This window comes from Cyprinus carpio, chromosome A23 (genome assembly GCF_018340385.1).
Source record: "Cyprinus carpio isolate SPL01 chromosome A23, ASM1834038v1, whole genome shotgun sequence".
Classification (NCBI taxonomy): Eukaryota; Metazoa; Chordata; class Actinopteri; order Cypriniformes; family Cyprinidae; genus Cyprinus; species Cyprinus carpio.
In genome coordinates, this window is record NC_056594.1 from 4060586 (window position 1) to 4076861 (window position 16276).

Here is a 16276-nt window from a genome sequence, read left to right on the forward strand (position 1 = left end):
GAGTCCAGAGTCAGACCTTTACCCCAATGAGAATCCTTGGGATGTGCTGGAAAAGACTTTGTGCAGCGGTCCGACTCTCCCATCATAAATACAAGATCCTGGTGAAAAATTAATGCAACTCTGGATGGGAATATTGTGACATTGGAAAAGCTTATCGAAATGATGCCACAGCGAATGCATGCCATAATCAAAGCTACAGTAAAGGCGGACCAACTAAATAGTAGAATGTGTGACTTTTTTTTTTTTTTTGGACGGGCAGTGTATATACTGTATATATATGAAGAAAGTTATTTTTGTAGGATAAAATGAACTAGTGAACTGAAATTATTTCAAACCAAAAGGAAAAATACAATCTCCAGTCACACTTTACAATGAGGTGTTATTAGTTACTGTTGGATAATGCATTAACTAACAATAACAATGAATAATATCTTTGTTCCAGTATTTAACAATCTTTTTTAAAATTACTTAAAATACATCTGTTCATTGTTAGTTTATGTTAACTGAGGTCTAACAAATAATATAAACAGAGACAACTTTTGATTTTAATAATGTATTAGTAAATGTTCAAATTACCTTTAATTAAGATTAATATATTCTTTAGAAGTATTAATTTTTAGGTCATGTTAACTAATATAATGTTATCAAATGGAATCTTACTGTAAAGTGTTATCCAATTTCCCTTAAATTAATTTTCATGTTGGCAAAAATATAGTGTAATAAATTATATATATATATATATATATATATATATATATATATATATATATATATATATATATATATATATATATATATATATCAACTACATCATTTTAAAACACAATTTAATATATATAACAAATCAGCTACATCAGCTACTCAAAACAAAACGCATGCTAAGGTCATTATCAGCAACCTGATGATTTAGTTTATTTATTTATTCCTGATTTTATGGTACACTTCTATCTAGATCTTGTATAACACATCTGGAATTACGTCAGTCTCCAAATTTAACCTTCACTGAACCACTTCACATAAATAACCACTCATCAACTGGATTTTTGTGTACACCGTTTTGTCACACCATCGAGTTGAACACATTTGAAATACATGGCAGTCCAAGTTTAAATGCCGTTCAAATGTACTTACAGTTCACTGAGGAAGTGCAGGTTGTGGAAAGCGCTGGGCTGAATCTCACTGATGTTGTTCATACTGAGATCCCTAAAACCAAAAAAAAAAAAAGAGAGAGAGAGAGAAACAGAGAGGTCAACAGCAGTTATATTACTCAATTTCCTGCAGCCAGACATTTAGTGTCACATTTTCCTTCAGAAAAATAAATAAATAAATAAAAATCAATTTGGAAAACAGTTGTGCTGCTTCATATCTTTTTTTTTTTTCTCCAGGATTCTTTAAAGTTCAAAAGATCCACATTTATTTGAAATTTAAATGTTTTTTTTTTTAATCAATTTAATGCATCTTTGCAGAGTCTTTTAGTATAAATTAAAGTATTAATTTATTTCATAAATAAATAAATACATTCTTACTGACCCCAATCTTCTGAACGGCAATGTATATCATATATTAAAAGCATATGTGCATAAAAAAATACATTGAATAAAACTAAAACTTGTAAGAAGTTAATACGTCTATTATAACTAAGCTTGGTTATATAGTTTGTATTGAATTGTATTGAATTACTTATATTTAGCATTGTTTTCCCTCCTAATCAGACCAGAACAGTGACTCATTTTGGTTCGTGACACAACAGATGAAAACCACTGATTTGTTTAATTAAGGTCTGCTTGTTGCAGAGAAATATAATGATATTTATTTTATGAGTTTATGCTTGATTAGTTTATAAGTTCATTAATTTACCATCATGGCTCCGTGGTCACATATTTTACCTTTCTTGTAATAGCTGGAGCTTTTGACAGACACGCTCATCATTGTTGATCAATGTCCTCATCTCGGTCCTTACGATATCCATTAAGCATTAAGTGCAATCAAGATGAAAAACTGCACAATATTGATTATACTAGAGTAATTATGAGTAATTCAACACAGTAGATCTCACGTTTCAAATGAAAATGCCGCCTACATCAGTAAAACAGAGCAACAATACGACCCTTGATTACGACATGTGAATGTGGCCTTGTGCTTTTTATTATTATCATTATGGATGCCTCTCTCAATTTCCTGTTCAATTAATGAATGGGCTCCAGAGATTGTACGTGATTATTCGCACGGTCCGATTCCAATGAGAGCAGACCAGACGGACCTGATGTTTTTATCAGCTGTGCCAATAGTGTTGATTATAAACCCTGCCTGATCTAGACAACACCTTCAGTCAGAGACATGGACGATCTCTGAAAAATGAGAGGCTCTGGCTTTGACAGTTTCTTCCGAAGGCAGCCAAGAACCCTCCGAATGAAACATGTGGACTCACATATCAAAGAAAACCCACACCTGCACATTCTACCATCCATCAGAGAGGAAAAGGGGAGAGGAAAAAAGACTTTCCACTACAAATTATTGTTCAACAGATGCAATTTCCTCTCTGGTTTGCAGTAAATGTGAGTGTATTTGCATTCCAGATGTTTTCTGCCTTCAATCTAATCAAAACATCATGATCATCTAATATTTTTCACTTCTGAATTTGACCTTCTCCATCAAGAGACATTTCGGGTCAGGTACATATCTTTATTTCCAGCCCTAGTGTGTTCTGAAGTCTCAATGGACCTATGACCTGTGATGATTGTCAAAGTTGAACTGATTAGCATATTCAAATTAGCATTGACCCTGCTGATAGAAAGTGTAAAAATACCAATATCGGCAGTGTTATTTGAGTATAATTTATATAGTATTATAGTATTTATTAAGCATTTTTTAGTCATTTTAGTACTTCTTCCTAAACTTATTTCAGCTAGTTGAAAAGACAACAGTTTTTAATTTTTCATCTAATATTTATGTTAATTTATTTCAGCTTTATTTTAATAACCAAAACATTTTATTATTATTATTATTATTATTATTAGTTTTAGGCAAAAATCCATTAAGGTCTGTTCAAAAGTAACTGTGCGATTTTAATAGACCATGTATTCTAGTATATATTTTATATTTAATATTCTTTATTCTCCCGTCTGCTTCTTTTGACATCCTAGTTTAGCTCGTCACTGTGACAGTACCTTATCTTCCCCTAAATGATGCAAATTAAAACATTGATTTTATGTCTGATAAACTAGAATAAATTCACATGAGCTTTAGACATAACCAAGCAAATATTCAGTAACTTCAATGCTTATTTCTCAGTAGAAATCATTCATAAGTTGAAGAAAATTAGACAATTAAAAATTATTCACTTGTCAGGCACCATTATTATTCTTTCCACCCACAGCACACACACGATTAAGGGATACCATAGACAGCTAAGTTTGCAAAGGCAGCACTTTGCAGCTTTCGGATACAGCCTGATGGATCTCAGTGGTGTTACTCAACCTACAGGTGTAATAAATTATTACTAACAGAGGGTCGTGTCACTCCAGAAGTGTAACAGTGCTGCAAGATGAATTGGGAATGGGCTAAAGTGGTTTAACTGCAAAGACCTTGAACATCTGAACTTGAAGATTTTTAGCAAGGTTTTCATTTAGGCAATGTCGAGTCGATATTAATGCAACCAAACTGCAACATTACTTCATTTGTTGTCCCTGGAGGTCTGGAACAGCCAAACGGGCAGCTTCTCATAACCGTAGACCACCAGGCTTGAGAAGATAAACTGAAAAGTCTGAAAATATTCATCACAGAGACTTTGATACTCAGCTATTTATTTGTTTTGTCAGTGTGTCAACCATGACAAGGTGAAAAGCTAATTTGCTGTAGATGGGGCCTGGAAAACTTCACTCAGAAAAAGAAACAGATTGAGTTGACCTGACCACCGCTGTTTTCCACTGACATGGTGGCATGGAATTCAGTCAACACAAACCTGTTAAACTTTGGGTTTTGAACTACTCCCAATATCGCACACATCAGCTGGTATTTATGGCTTAATGTGCTTTGGCCATCAAGGTGTTGACGGCTAGCCTACAGCAGCTACACAGAACTAACTGTAATATTAAACCTTTATCAGAAAAAAAAAAAAAAAAAAAAAAAAGATTTATAGCTGTGTGAAACATGTCTCATACCCAGCAAACCACATACAAAATCTCAGCATAATCTGTGCACTAAAATGAATATCAATAAAGGCCCGTTCACACAAAGGACGATAACTATAATGATAGCAATAAAGACATATTTGTAAAAATCTTTCTAAATTTAAAAGGCTAGCAGAGTACACACCAAAAATGTACCGATAATAGCACAGAGAAACGACATCATTGGAATCGCTTTCACAATGGTGTATGATAAAAAACACCAATAGCCAAAAAGTGAAAAGTTGAAGATTACAAAACTGAAGCATGTGCTTAAATGGAACGTTATGCTCTGTTGGTGTGGATGCTGATATAATTATCATTATAGTTGTTGTTTTTGGTGTGAACGGTAAATATTTAGTTTTGTAAATCTCCAACAATTGCTGTCTCCCAAGATCTGTACTTAGTAGCTTAGTAGCTAGTTAGTAGCTAGTTTAGCAATGTTTAAAGGTCACTTAAGACCACCGCCGGATGTTCAGCATGACAATTTAGTGCAATAAACATTTTGATTCGAATGAACAGTTGTTATTGTGCATGTTCATACTGACATGAACATTTCTGTGCCGTCAATGCAACAGAATTTGATGGTCGGAATGGCATTTTTGATGTCATTTCTAGCATGAAATTAGTATTGTAGCAATTGAAGAGTTTCCAAAAACGTGTAAACGGTAACAACCAATGACAGCGCACCATTCCATGCACTCTAGAGAGTAATGGTGACACTTTGAATACACTCCACATCTTAGTTTAACTACTCTACTTTGTGATGTGATGGTGTGGCTTTGAGTTAAATCGAATTTTTTTTTTATGTGCTTCTCGTCAGTAAAGCCGGTTCTGTGATTAATAGTACCAGTAAATCCCCATCACGTGCTTTCAGATCGAAATTATTCAGATGCATTTAATACACAGAGCCGTAGATCACCGGAAAGCTACACAATATCGCGTTTATTAGATGTATCACATTCGAATATGAACACGATATTGATTGTGTTGTTTTTGTTAGTGTTTTTATCTTAGTTTAACTACTCTACTTTGTTAATACAGCACATAGCACTGGTCAACTAAATGAATGTAACATGGCAAAGATGAATGCTCTTTTGGTAGTTGAATGTAAGGGAAATGTCATTTTGGAATTTCTGTGGTCTAATGTGAAATTGTTGTTCATGTTCTTGTTCATGATGACATTTTATTTTATTGCTGTAATTAATTTATAGTATTAACAAGATGACCCGTTGAATTCATGTTGGAAGTGATGACTGTCCACTTTAGTCCAGTGCCTGTATATAAGATTAGTATTGACAAAGTTCAGAGCCTGTCATATGTGGATCAACTTACTACTGTATGTTGTGTATTTTCATCAGTTTCAATATGAAAAATAACTTTCATATCGATTCAATGGATTTATTGCTTTTTGAGAAAAAATAAAAATAAAAAAGTATCATGGATTTATTGCATTTTTGGGGAAAAATTATAAAATGTTATAATAAATATTTGAAAATCAAAACCTAAAGATGCTATGTGAAAGTTTGAAACAGAAAATATTGGTTTTCATCTTGCCACATTCTTGGTAAAGAAAACACATTTTTACTCAAATTAATCAAAATGGATTTATTGCGTTTTGGAACCAAACTCTTCAGTTATTTGTTTCATTATTACTCTCTCTATTTTGTTTTAGATCATTAAACTGTTATGCTGCCTCAGAAGTCTGTCTAAAATCAGTTTCATGAGGTATTTTAGTGCACAAATTCTGCCTTCAAAGTCATTGCCTAAGAAAGGTGAAGCCACATTGCTCTGCAAAATGTCACATTTGAAGTCATTCCAGTAGGAATCCATGCGATCAGGAGTTTTGTGTGAGGGCAAAAAAAAAAAAAAAAACTCCCTCATGCAAGTTTCATTTGTGTTCAGTTTGGCCACATGAATTCACTATATTGAGCAACAAAAACCTGCTCAGTTTGAAAGTGGCTTCTGTGTGAGCGGTTCTTCTTGCATGCTACTGAAGAGAGACAATGGACCTTTATTTGATCACAAAATTCTGATGCAGTTTTGCTAGTGTGACCGCACCTTAAAGGCAGTATAGCAACAAGCCAACCAATAATATCTGCACCTTTTGTCACATGTCAAGATCTGCTGGTTAATGACCATTTTAGTAATTGGCACTGAATAGCAGAGGAAATCCAGAAGCTGCCGTCTTGTCTCTGTGCTCTTGTAATTGGTGTTTAGAGACAGAAAGTTGTGCTGAGCTTTGAGTACCCAGAGTATTTCTGCTTCTCTAAAAAGCGCCACCTACTGTCAGAGAGTGAAATTGGATTTACACAGAGCCCAACATGTCTTACTCTTACTGGGCTAATCACAGTTTGTGCTTCTGTGAACAGGCTTTAACAGTGTTTTTTTGACTTAGTGTTTGTATTTACCTATTATGTTTTTGAGACTGCTGTGTAGATGAACTTAAATAATCATCGGCAAGCTTACTTGCATTACAAACTTTATCGCCATCTGCAGGTGTGGTGTCTTGAAAAGACCAGAATGACTATGAAAGCGATCATTTGTTTTGTTTGTTTATTTATTTTAGTTAGTTCTTCATCCGCTCTTTTTCATCTTTTAGTTAATTTTGTTATTTTAGTTTACAAAGTCAATATCTTATGTCTTCAGTTTGACTGTTTGATAAAAACCCTGCTGTTGACAGTTTCCTTTCAATATAAAACCGCTCCGTCATGTGGTAATCCTTAATTCTTTCCACACTCAACCAACACATGCTGCTTTTTTATTGCAATAATTACAATTAATGAAAACGGCGTTTGTTTTTCAGCCAAATGGGCAATGTTGATCTAAGGCATTACGAAGTGTAACCGATCTCCTGCTGTGTTTACGGAGAAAGTCATGTTCTTCACACTGCACATGCAGCTTCACATCGCAACCACTGCAATCAAGAAGATATTGATTTTCTTTATTGATGTTTTCTTTTCTGTTTTAATTAAAGAAAAGCAGATGTGATCAGTTCACAAGCGGTCATAATTACAATATTTTGATACTACAGGAAATATCTGGCAGCCATGTTTAGGCGCTGAACACATGGTTGCTGATGATTATTTGAATTATTACTAAGTGTGTTCAGGCAATGCAACAGGTTTGTTCGTAACAGTCTCGTCCCCTTCGGTACACCCTGCGGGAGATGGTATATATTGAGGCTGTGTCGCAATCTCTCCCCCCAGCCTTTGCACATGTAGGGGTGTTGATGCACTGCTATCGGAAAGATGATACTCGTAAACGTCAACACATGCAATGAAGACTTTACTAGTTTCAAACAGCTGCTGCCTCTCCCCCTTCATCATACATTTACATGCTATTCTGGCCTTTGTCTTCAGCTTCATTCTACAGCTGCCGTGGCATTTTTACGTGAAAATTTTGTCAAATGTAACATACGGTGAGGAGCTGTATTGATCTATGAATATGTAGTATAGCCTTAGCATCTTACTGCTTTTAGAAAATGGTTAACAATAGTAAAAAATGATATTAAAAAGCATGTGTGTACTATTTCAGTATTTCTACTTCAAGATTTCATATTTAATTCAATATTTTGTATTTATTTGTGAAATTTACTAGCAATTTCTTAGAGAAAATTGTTTTAGATCTTTTTTTTTTTTTCATTGTGTAGGAATAGTGTACATTGCAGTTTGATTTTTCTCCATCTAAAAGCGAGTGACCACATCTGCCACTGCAACTGTAGAATGACTCCTTTATACTGTATATAGTGGATGATTAAGTGGAATAGGACCACCTGTGTCCCCTGCCATGTTTTCATGACTTTAACGCTCTGGACAGAGGTGAAGTATAGGTTACGAAAGCATTTTTAGCTCTCTAAGGACGCATGACTTAATGCCAGCTAGAGAGAAAGACAGCATGTGTTGATTCTACCAGCATAGTCTGGTGTTTACCCCGCAAGAGTTTCAGATGTTTATCATTTACAGAGAAATGATAGTCAGGAGTATGTACTCTATCAGCAGACATATCATATTTGTATAAAACAGTAATAGTTTCATTTATGTGCACTAAAAAAAAAAAAAAGTTTTTTTTTTTTTTTTTTTGCTAAATATAGACTTATGCCTTTACATACCGTATCTAAACAAAATGTCCAGGACCTCCAGCAGAGATATAGGCCCACAAAAACAAAAATACAGCAGTATATTTCATTGTACATATGGGTACATATATTTATATATATATGTACCTTGTTATTGGAAATGTCATTTTTTAACAATTACTTTTAACAACTACATGATAAAATTCTAAGTATAAATTATTATTAAAATGTAAAAGTCAGAGCTAAGTATAAATTTGTTTGTTTATAGTTTACATTAAATATTTAAATTGTTTTAACAGATTTCTTTGACTATTTTTTTTTTACATTGTCACATAAAAATATGTGCTTATTTTACAGGATCCTTGTTTTACGTGCTTATTGTAGGATGATGCAACTAACCCTAAATGAAACCACAATGCTATAGGAAGTACATGCTGTTAATTAATATTCCTCAGTATTTTATTTGATTTGATTTGATTTGATTTTACATTACATTTTTTACTTCGTGCCCAAGGGTTTTTTTTTTTTTTTAAATAATGTATAGGATGTTAAGTCAAAGTATTCTATGTTTAAAATGCATTTTAATATATATTTTTTATTTAGGTAGACAAAAAAATAGTTTTTCACATCATTTACCTATGTATAAAATTGCATGTTATAGAACGTGGACAGAAGCAAAAGCAGGGTGCTGAAGGAATCCAGTGCTGAGGACATGACTAGACTGCTCTGCTGATCGTGTCGAGGCACAGCAACAGAGAGGAGACTATGTACAGTAATAGCCATCTTTGAAGTGGCTCTCGAGGGCTCGCTCCTTCCGCCAAACCCTGGCACAGGTATGCTTTAATCTCGCCTGCCTCATGCCAACTCATCATCAAAAGCATGGCACGCTGTTCCCTTTACAATAATGCCATTTACTGTACAGTTTGCCTAGAATCAGTGTGAGAAAATATCCTCTCCACTGCAGAAGCCTAAAGTTAAATGGAAACTTAAAAATCACAAGAGCGCTCAGCACTTTCCAGTTTCAAAAAACATTAAGGTGTGTCAGAAGTTGACAAAGATGTTGATGATGATGAATTGGATGATGATGATGACTTCAATCTCTGAGTCAGACCTGCCACATTAGTAAAAACCTTTGGGGCGAGTCCACTGCGAACAACAAGGAAACTTCTGGGAACTTTTTTTGACAAATGCAAAATTCCTGCCGAGGAGCATAATAATATTTTTAAAGAAGAAAGGATAGGGGAAAAGTGGGTGAGACAGATGCATAGATTAGGAGGCTGTTTGGGAGAAGTTGATACAGTCTCCATGGTGAGAAACCTCAAGCCCTTTTCGGGTGAAACTAAGTGTGGAGGTCGGAGCCATGCTTCAATTCATCATTCACTCCAAGTTGACGTAATGGCATATCAGACCGACCCGGGGACCCAAAACAACAGTCTTAAACTTGGCTCTGAATTTGTTTCCTGTAACCTGTGAACAGTTCCCACATCACACACAAAGGACAGCAGACCGATACATTTGTGCTGCTTTGTTTGATGATAAGGCCAGTGCAAGTGTTACACGAGTGTTCATTAGAGATATTCTCTGTCTTTCTCACCCTCTTGATGACAGCGAGCCATTTATCAGCACTACTGGAACAATCTGAGCTTTGTTGGCACGTTTCCTGTTTTTTGTCTCCCTTCCACGGACGCTCACTAACTCACAAACACTTTCCTGCAGGTCAGGGGCCAAAGCTTCTCAAAGTGTCTTTGCACCAGCTTCAGACGAGACCACCCTGGAGAGGAAGGAGTGATTGAAGTTAAAGCTTCACAACATATCGTGCGATAAGGCAAAAATCATAGTTGCCCTTTAGAAGACAGAATGAGGATAGGGGTTCCTCTTTGTACAATGGAGCAGCAGGCCATAATACAATCACACCTCTCTCTACAACACATCGCTATTGCTTTATGGCCAGGGATTTGAATTTCATGTGATTACATTTTACATTAGTACATTTGTAAATATGTTTTATTTTATTTTCTTTTTTAACTTCTCTCACTTCACTTCAATGGCTATTTTAAGGATTTATTTACTTTTTTAATGTCTACCACCTTTAGCTTATTTACTTTAAAAAAAAAAAAAAAAAACTTCTCTCACCTGCCAAGGTATATTTATTCTATTTTTATTTTCTATTCAAATCTATTTTATTTTTATTTGCGTTTTTAGCTGACCAAGGTTTATTTTAAGTATTATTTATTTATTTATTTATTTATTTATTTTTCTCAACTTTTCAATAAACAATGCTTCTATTTTACTTTAAAATATTTTTTTTTCATGGTTTTGTTGACCAGTTTATTTATTTAAGTATTTATTTATATTTTTTCTTAACTTTTCAATGAGCAATGCTTTTATTTTATTTCATTTCATTTTTATATATATATTATATATATATATATATATATATATATATATATATATATATATATATATATATATATACTATATATTATATATATATATATATATTTAAACCCTATGGCCAATGTTTATTTTATTTTATTTTATTACATTTATATCACATCTCCTTTATTATTTTTTTTCTTCTTTCATGGCCAATGGTCATTTTATTAATTAATTTATTAATTTATTAATTTATTTATTATTATTATTATTATTATTATTATTATTATTATTATTATTTTTTTTATTATTATTATTATTATTATTATTATTATTTCTTTAATATTATTGTTTTTGTTTTTTGTTTTGTTTTATTTTATTTTGATCATTATACAAACTATACTCAAACTTGCGTTCCCACAAATGCAACAGTGAGCACCCACATTTTCAGATGTGAATGGCATGATCAAATCACTAGCAATAGAACAATACAGTATATAAATACTGCCTCAAAGTCTCGTATTATAAGTATGGAATATAATATTGTAGTTTATTCAAATTTTAGTAATACAAACAATGTAGTTTCAGAGTCTAGGGAGACTTGAGTTCAGAGCCCAAATGATGTAAACTATGCTCTTGTGCCACTGTCCACATTATGAACTTTCCCATTTATAAATTATTAGTAGGCACTATTTAAACTACAAAATAGTGTATAAAAGCGCAGAAGCATGTGCACCTTATTCTGCAAAAGAGAGTAAGCATTTGCTGGCAAGAGACATTATATTTCCTCTTTCTTCACTCAACAGCTTCAATGAAGTATGTACAGAGGATGTAAATTATGTTTTTCCGGTGGTCCCTATCATCTCCAAACTGTTTGACCTCTTTCTTTTCCTGACTACTTCCACCCAGTCCCACCCACCAAGCTACTACAGCTCTCCAGTATCTCTCTTTCTCTCTGTCGTTCAGCATTTTCTGCTCCATTCATACTCTCGTCTTCCTGCGGGCTGGCAGACCTAATCCTCCCCTTCATCACCCTCCAACCTTAAAAGCTGACATGTTTGGGTAAACATTACACAGTGCTGTGAATCCTGAGCCACTGGTAGAAAGCCACAAGACAAACAGGTCGTCCTCAGGTGCTGCCGTCCTCTTCAAAGCTCTGGATCGCATCCAACAGCTCTGTCGTTAACACGGCTGCTCTAGTCCTGCTGTTCTTCGGTTAAACCCAAAAGAGAAAAGCAGGCCCTCCAGACATATCAGTCTCTCTCTCACGCTCGCTCGCTTTCATTTCTACTTACACAGGTTGTGGCTTTATCTTCTCCTGTGCTGCTTTTTTTCTTCTTGCCAAACTCTTCTTAAATCATTTACACACCCCATGTCGGGCCAAACTTGTGTGACTCTCTCTCCTCTCTATGTTGAACAAATAATATTTTCATTTTCAATTCATGCTATTTTCCATAAAGCAACAGTTCATGACAGTAATACAGAGCCCTGCATGATATAAATGACAGAACGAATTAGTACAAGGCCAAAAGAGGGAACAAATTAATAATATGTGCCCACAAATTAATAAATCATGGAAATGAATTCACATTTGTGGCTGGCCACAATGTCTGTTTTTCTGCATGTCTTGACAATGACAATACGACCAAAGCACCATAAAAGTAGTCCAAATGTGAACAAACTGATTGGTCTGATTCATGGATTAAACCGTTCATACACTCCAAAAACTAAAGGTACCAAAAGGGGGTTTTCATAGCAATGCAACAGAAGAACCATTTCCGGTTCCCAAAATAACCTTTCCAAGAACAGTTCTTAAAGGGATAGTTCACCCAAAAATGAAAATTACCCCATGATTTACTAAAGCCATCCCAGTTGTATATGACTTTCTTCTTTTAGACAAATACAGTCAGAGATATATTAAAAATGTCCTGACTCTTCCATTTCTTCCAGTGACAGTGAACGGGTGTCGAGATTTTGAAGCCCTTCTGAAGCGAAGCGATGCATTTTTGTAAGACAAATATCCATTTTTAAAGCTTAATAAACCATTATCTCTAGCTTCCGCTGACTGTCATAAGAGTGGCGTTCCAGCGGATGACATAGACGTAGTGCAATCTCTGGTGAGAAGAGAAGAACGCAGTAGCGCAGAGGAGAGAGCAAAACAAAACACCGGCCATGAACTAGAAGTACAAAATGAGGATTTGTAAAGAAAAATGTTGGAGGATTTCGATACAAACCAAGAGGAGACTGGTTTTTCTTTGATGTACTGTAAACAAAACTTGGTTCTCAAGGGACTAGCATATTCTCACCAGAGCTTACACAATGTTTATGTTCTACGTTCTGTGTCATCCGCTGTGTGCACCACTTTTTATGATGGATTGATGTACTTTATTTTGCTTAAAAATCTCAACCACCATTCACTGCCATTATAAAGCTGGGAAGAGTCAGGACATTTTTTTTTTTATATAACTCTGGTTGTATTTGTCTGAAAAAAGAAAGTCATATACACCCAGGATGGCTCGAGGTTGAGTAAATCATGGGGTAATTGTAGAAAAGAATCCGGGCCTTGGGTTCAGTTCACTGACGCAGTGGTTCATTCGAAGTGGTTCTTGAGTTAACAGCCCACTGCAATACTTACATTTCTCAAACAAATAACAGCATATGGGTTTGAAATGACATGAGGTTGAGCAAACAATGACAAAATTTTCATTTTCGACTGAACTATGCCTTTAAATCTTTAACATCCCTCCGCTCAAAAGTCACTGTTCCCATGCAAATCTCGACATGTGCTCCTGTCGATGACAGCTAATAAATACAGGAAAATGCTAGTGAGAACAGGAACAATTCTGAGTGATTGCTTAAATTGCTTTGATCATTTAAAAGGTGTATTTTGAAGCAGGTGCCAGAATGGATTTAAAAAGGAAATGTTTTCAGAGTGATCCAAAAAGAAAAACTCTTGAAAATGGGGTTCATGCCAATTATGTAATTGACTGAACTCGACAATGAAAGGCATACGATACCCTGACCAGAATGGATGGAAAACCGAGAGAGAAATTTGGTGAAAAGAAAAGAACAACAATATTTGCCCTTCCTCAAGTCTTGAAAAGGCCGTCTGGCTTAGCATTCTCCTCACACAGATTCACAATGAAACAGGAAGGAGGAAACAATACTCACTTCCCCTCCTTCTGTTTTCCTAGAGACATGTTTTTCTTTTACATACTGTCAAGCTTCCTGAGCTCCATATTCTGTCTTTTGTTGCTCTGAGTGGCCTCCCTTTCACTCACACACAATGAACAAGAGGACACTCTTTCACCTGAGTGAAAAACACAAGGCGAGTGCTAAAAAAAAGACAAAAAAAAAGAACAGGGAGAAAGAAAATGAGGACAGAAAGAATGAGGGAGGGAAAGATGCATTCTCATTGGACGTCCTTTATTTTCCATATACCACAAATGCTTAATGGTTTAAAAAGAAGCAGAGAGAGAGAGAGTCAGATGTCTGGGTGGCTAAATTGGATGTTTAGTCTGTGGATGCGTCATGGGAGCTGCGCTTTATACTTCTCTTTACCTTGGGGCATTGCTAGCTAGGATGTCATTTGATTTAACACACACACACACACACACACACACACACACACACACACACACACACACACACACACACACTGACAGTGCTCAGAATTCCTGTTCATCTTAATCTTCATTGAAGCCTTGCCACTATTATGAGATCTAGATTGGCATTATTCTTTTTTTTATAACACCATCCTTTTTAAGTCCATCTGTGATAAATAACTGTCAGTTGTTTCGCCATCACTTTGCTGAATTTCCTCTAATGCACTGAATAAGTTCGCAAAAAGCTGCCTTGGCTTTGCGGAGCTTTCAAAGAATTAGGCCCCGAGAGGATGTTTTTGTGCACTTTTATAAAGCACCAACAGCAAACTGAATTCAGAGAAATTCAAATGTGATACAAACACCAGCATCAGAGGGTAAGCCTACACAACATGCGCTTTAACACAGAAGCCTCTCTATGTCCCAGAATGCCCTGTACCTCCCACACGGACACAGGCAGAACAGACATTGTTCTGTTCGTTCAGCCTCTTTTTGCATATAGACAAAAGATGACGTCGTTTGGACTAGAGGCATGAGTCAAAGGTCACACCCTTGGACAATACTCACAAGTCCTACTTCCTCCATACAGACACAGAAAGATTCACTAAACGTCTGTTCACGTTATACAATAACTGGCAGCCTTTGACCCACATACATGGCAGTGCCTTCGTAGCATTGGTTTGAAGAATCCAGCCGCAAGTAGACTACATTATTATGTCAATTGTGTGTATAGTTGCATTATTTTACAAGCAGTGTTGGGGATAATGCATTACAAGTAATGTGAGTTACATAATCAGATTACTTTTTCAAGTAACTAGTAAAGTAAGGCATTACTTTTACTTTTCCAAGAAAATGTCTGAGTTATTTTTTCAAAAAATGCAATATTGTAATGCATTACTTTTAAAAGTAACTACCCCCAACACTGATTGCAACACTATCAGTTTCACGCCATCAGCTGAGAACCACTGTTTCGGGATGTAGGCTTTCTACTGGCTGAGATTTTTGATCCAATTGATCCAAATTTACCTGAATATATTGTACATGGCATGTTATTTCACTTGTTTGCACACTTTAATTATTTATAACACTTTATAATTATAACACTTTAACCTAAATTTAAATTTTAGCGTATTGAAGTGTAATGTTTAGAAAATATAAAATAAGTGTTTGTATTAAAATAAGTTTTTTTTTTATTTTTTTTTATTTGCAAATCAATACATATTATATGTCTGACTAACCACTAGTCTGACTGATGCTGGCTTGAAGAAATAATAAACATGGTTCATAGATCAGTACCTTTCAAGAACTTTTAAAGATCATCTTACCCACAAAACTAAGTCTCTGGAATCTGAGATGACAGTATTTAATGTGTGATTCTTACTGATTTGTAATTCGGCAAGAAAGAACTTCTGGACTCAGTCTCCATGAAGAATCTATTTAAAGTGCTTGTGTCCTTCAAACACATGACGCTGCCCCTTTAAAAGGAATAGCTCACCAGATATTTTACAAGTATAATTGAATGAAATAAAATTAAAAATTGGATGCAAATGCACCATGAAAACATCATACAAACAAATCATGCATTATATTCCAAGTCTTCTGAAGTCATGTCCAAATTTATCCAATTTACTAAAAAAATAAATAATAATAATAATAATAATAATTAAAAAAAATCTCTCCATGCTTTGATGAGATAAGTAACAATCTCAGATTTGTAAATGAATCATACTTTTGTGAATGAAGCATTCTTTTGATCTTTAATACATTGGTTGATCTGATTCTGATTCACAAAACTGGTTGGAATGATTCAATCATGAATCACACCGATTGAGTGAAAGATTTTCAGTTAATAATGAATTTCACTTGGTTTCTCCCACAAAGCTGTCCTTGGGCTCCAGAAGACTTGAAATAAGAGAACAAACCATTTGAACCATTTCTGTGATGCTTATTGAAGTAATCTGATTTTTATCATGGGCAAAATAATTCACAATAACTATACTGCCATGATATCAATAGAAATGTTCAAATCTTTCTCATCTTTAACTTTGTTTTTG

At 34.8% G+C, this 16276-nt stretch overlaps 1 protein-coding gene across 1 annotated transcript in view; it reads right to left on the reverse strand.

Annotated features, from left to right (window-relative positions):
• Positions 1-16276, reverse strand: part of LOC109065803 (leucine-rich repeat-containing G-protein coupled receptor 6) — a 75586-nt gene that overhangs the window by 41941 nt on the left and 17369 nt on the right. Inside the window, exon 2 of the mRNA XM_042712679.1 lies at positions 1132-1203. Coding sequence (XP_042568613.1) covers positions 1132-1203 — 72 coding nt within the window. The remainder of the gene's footprint in view (positions 1-1131; positions 1204-16276) is intronic.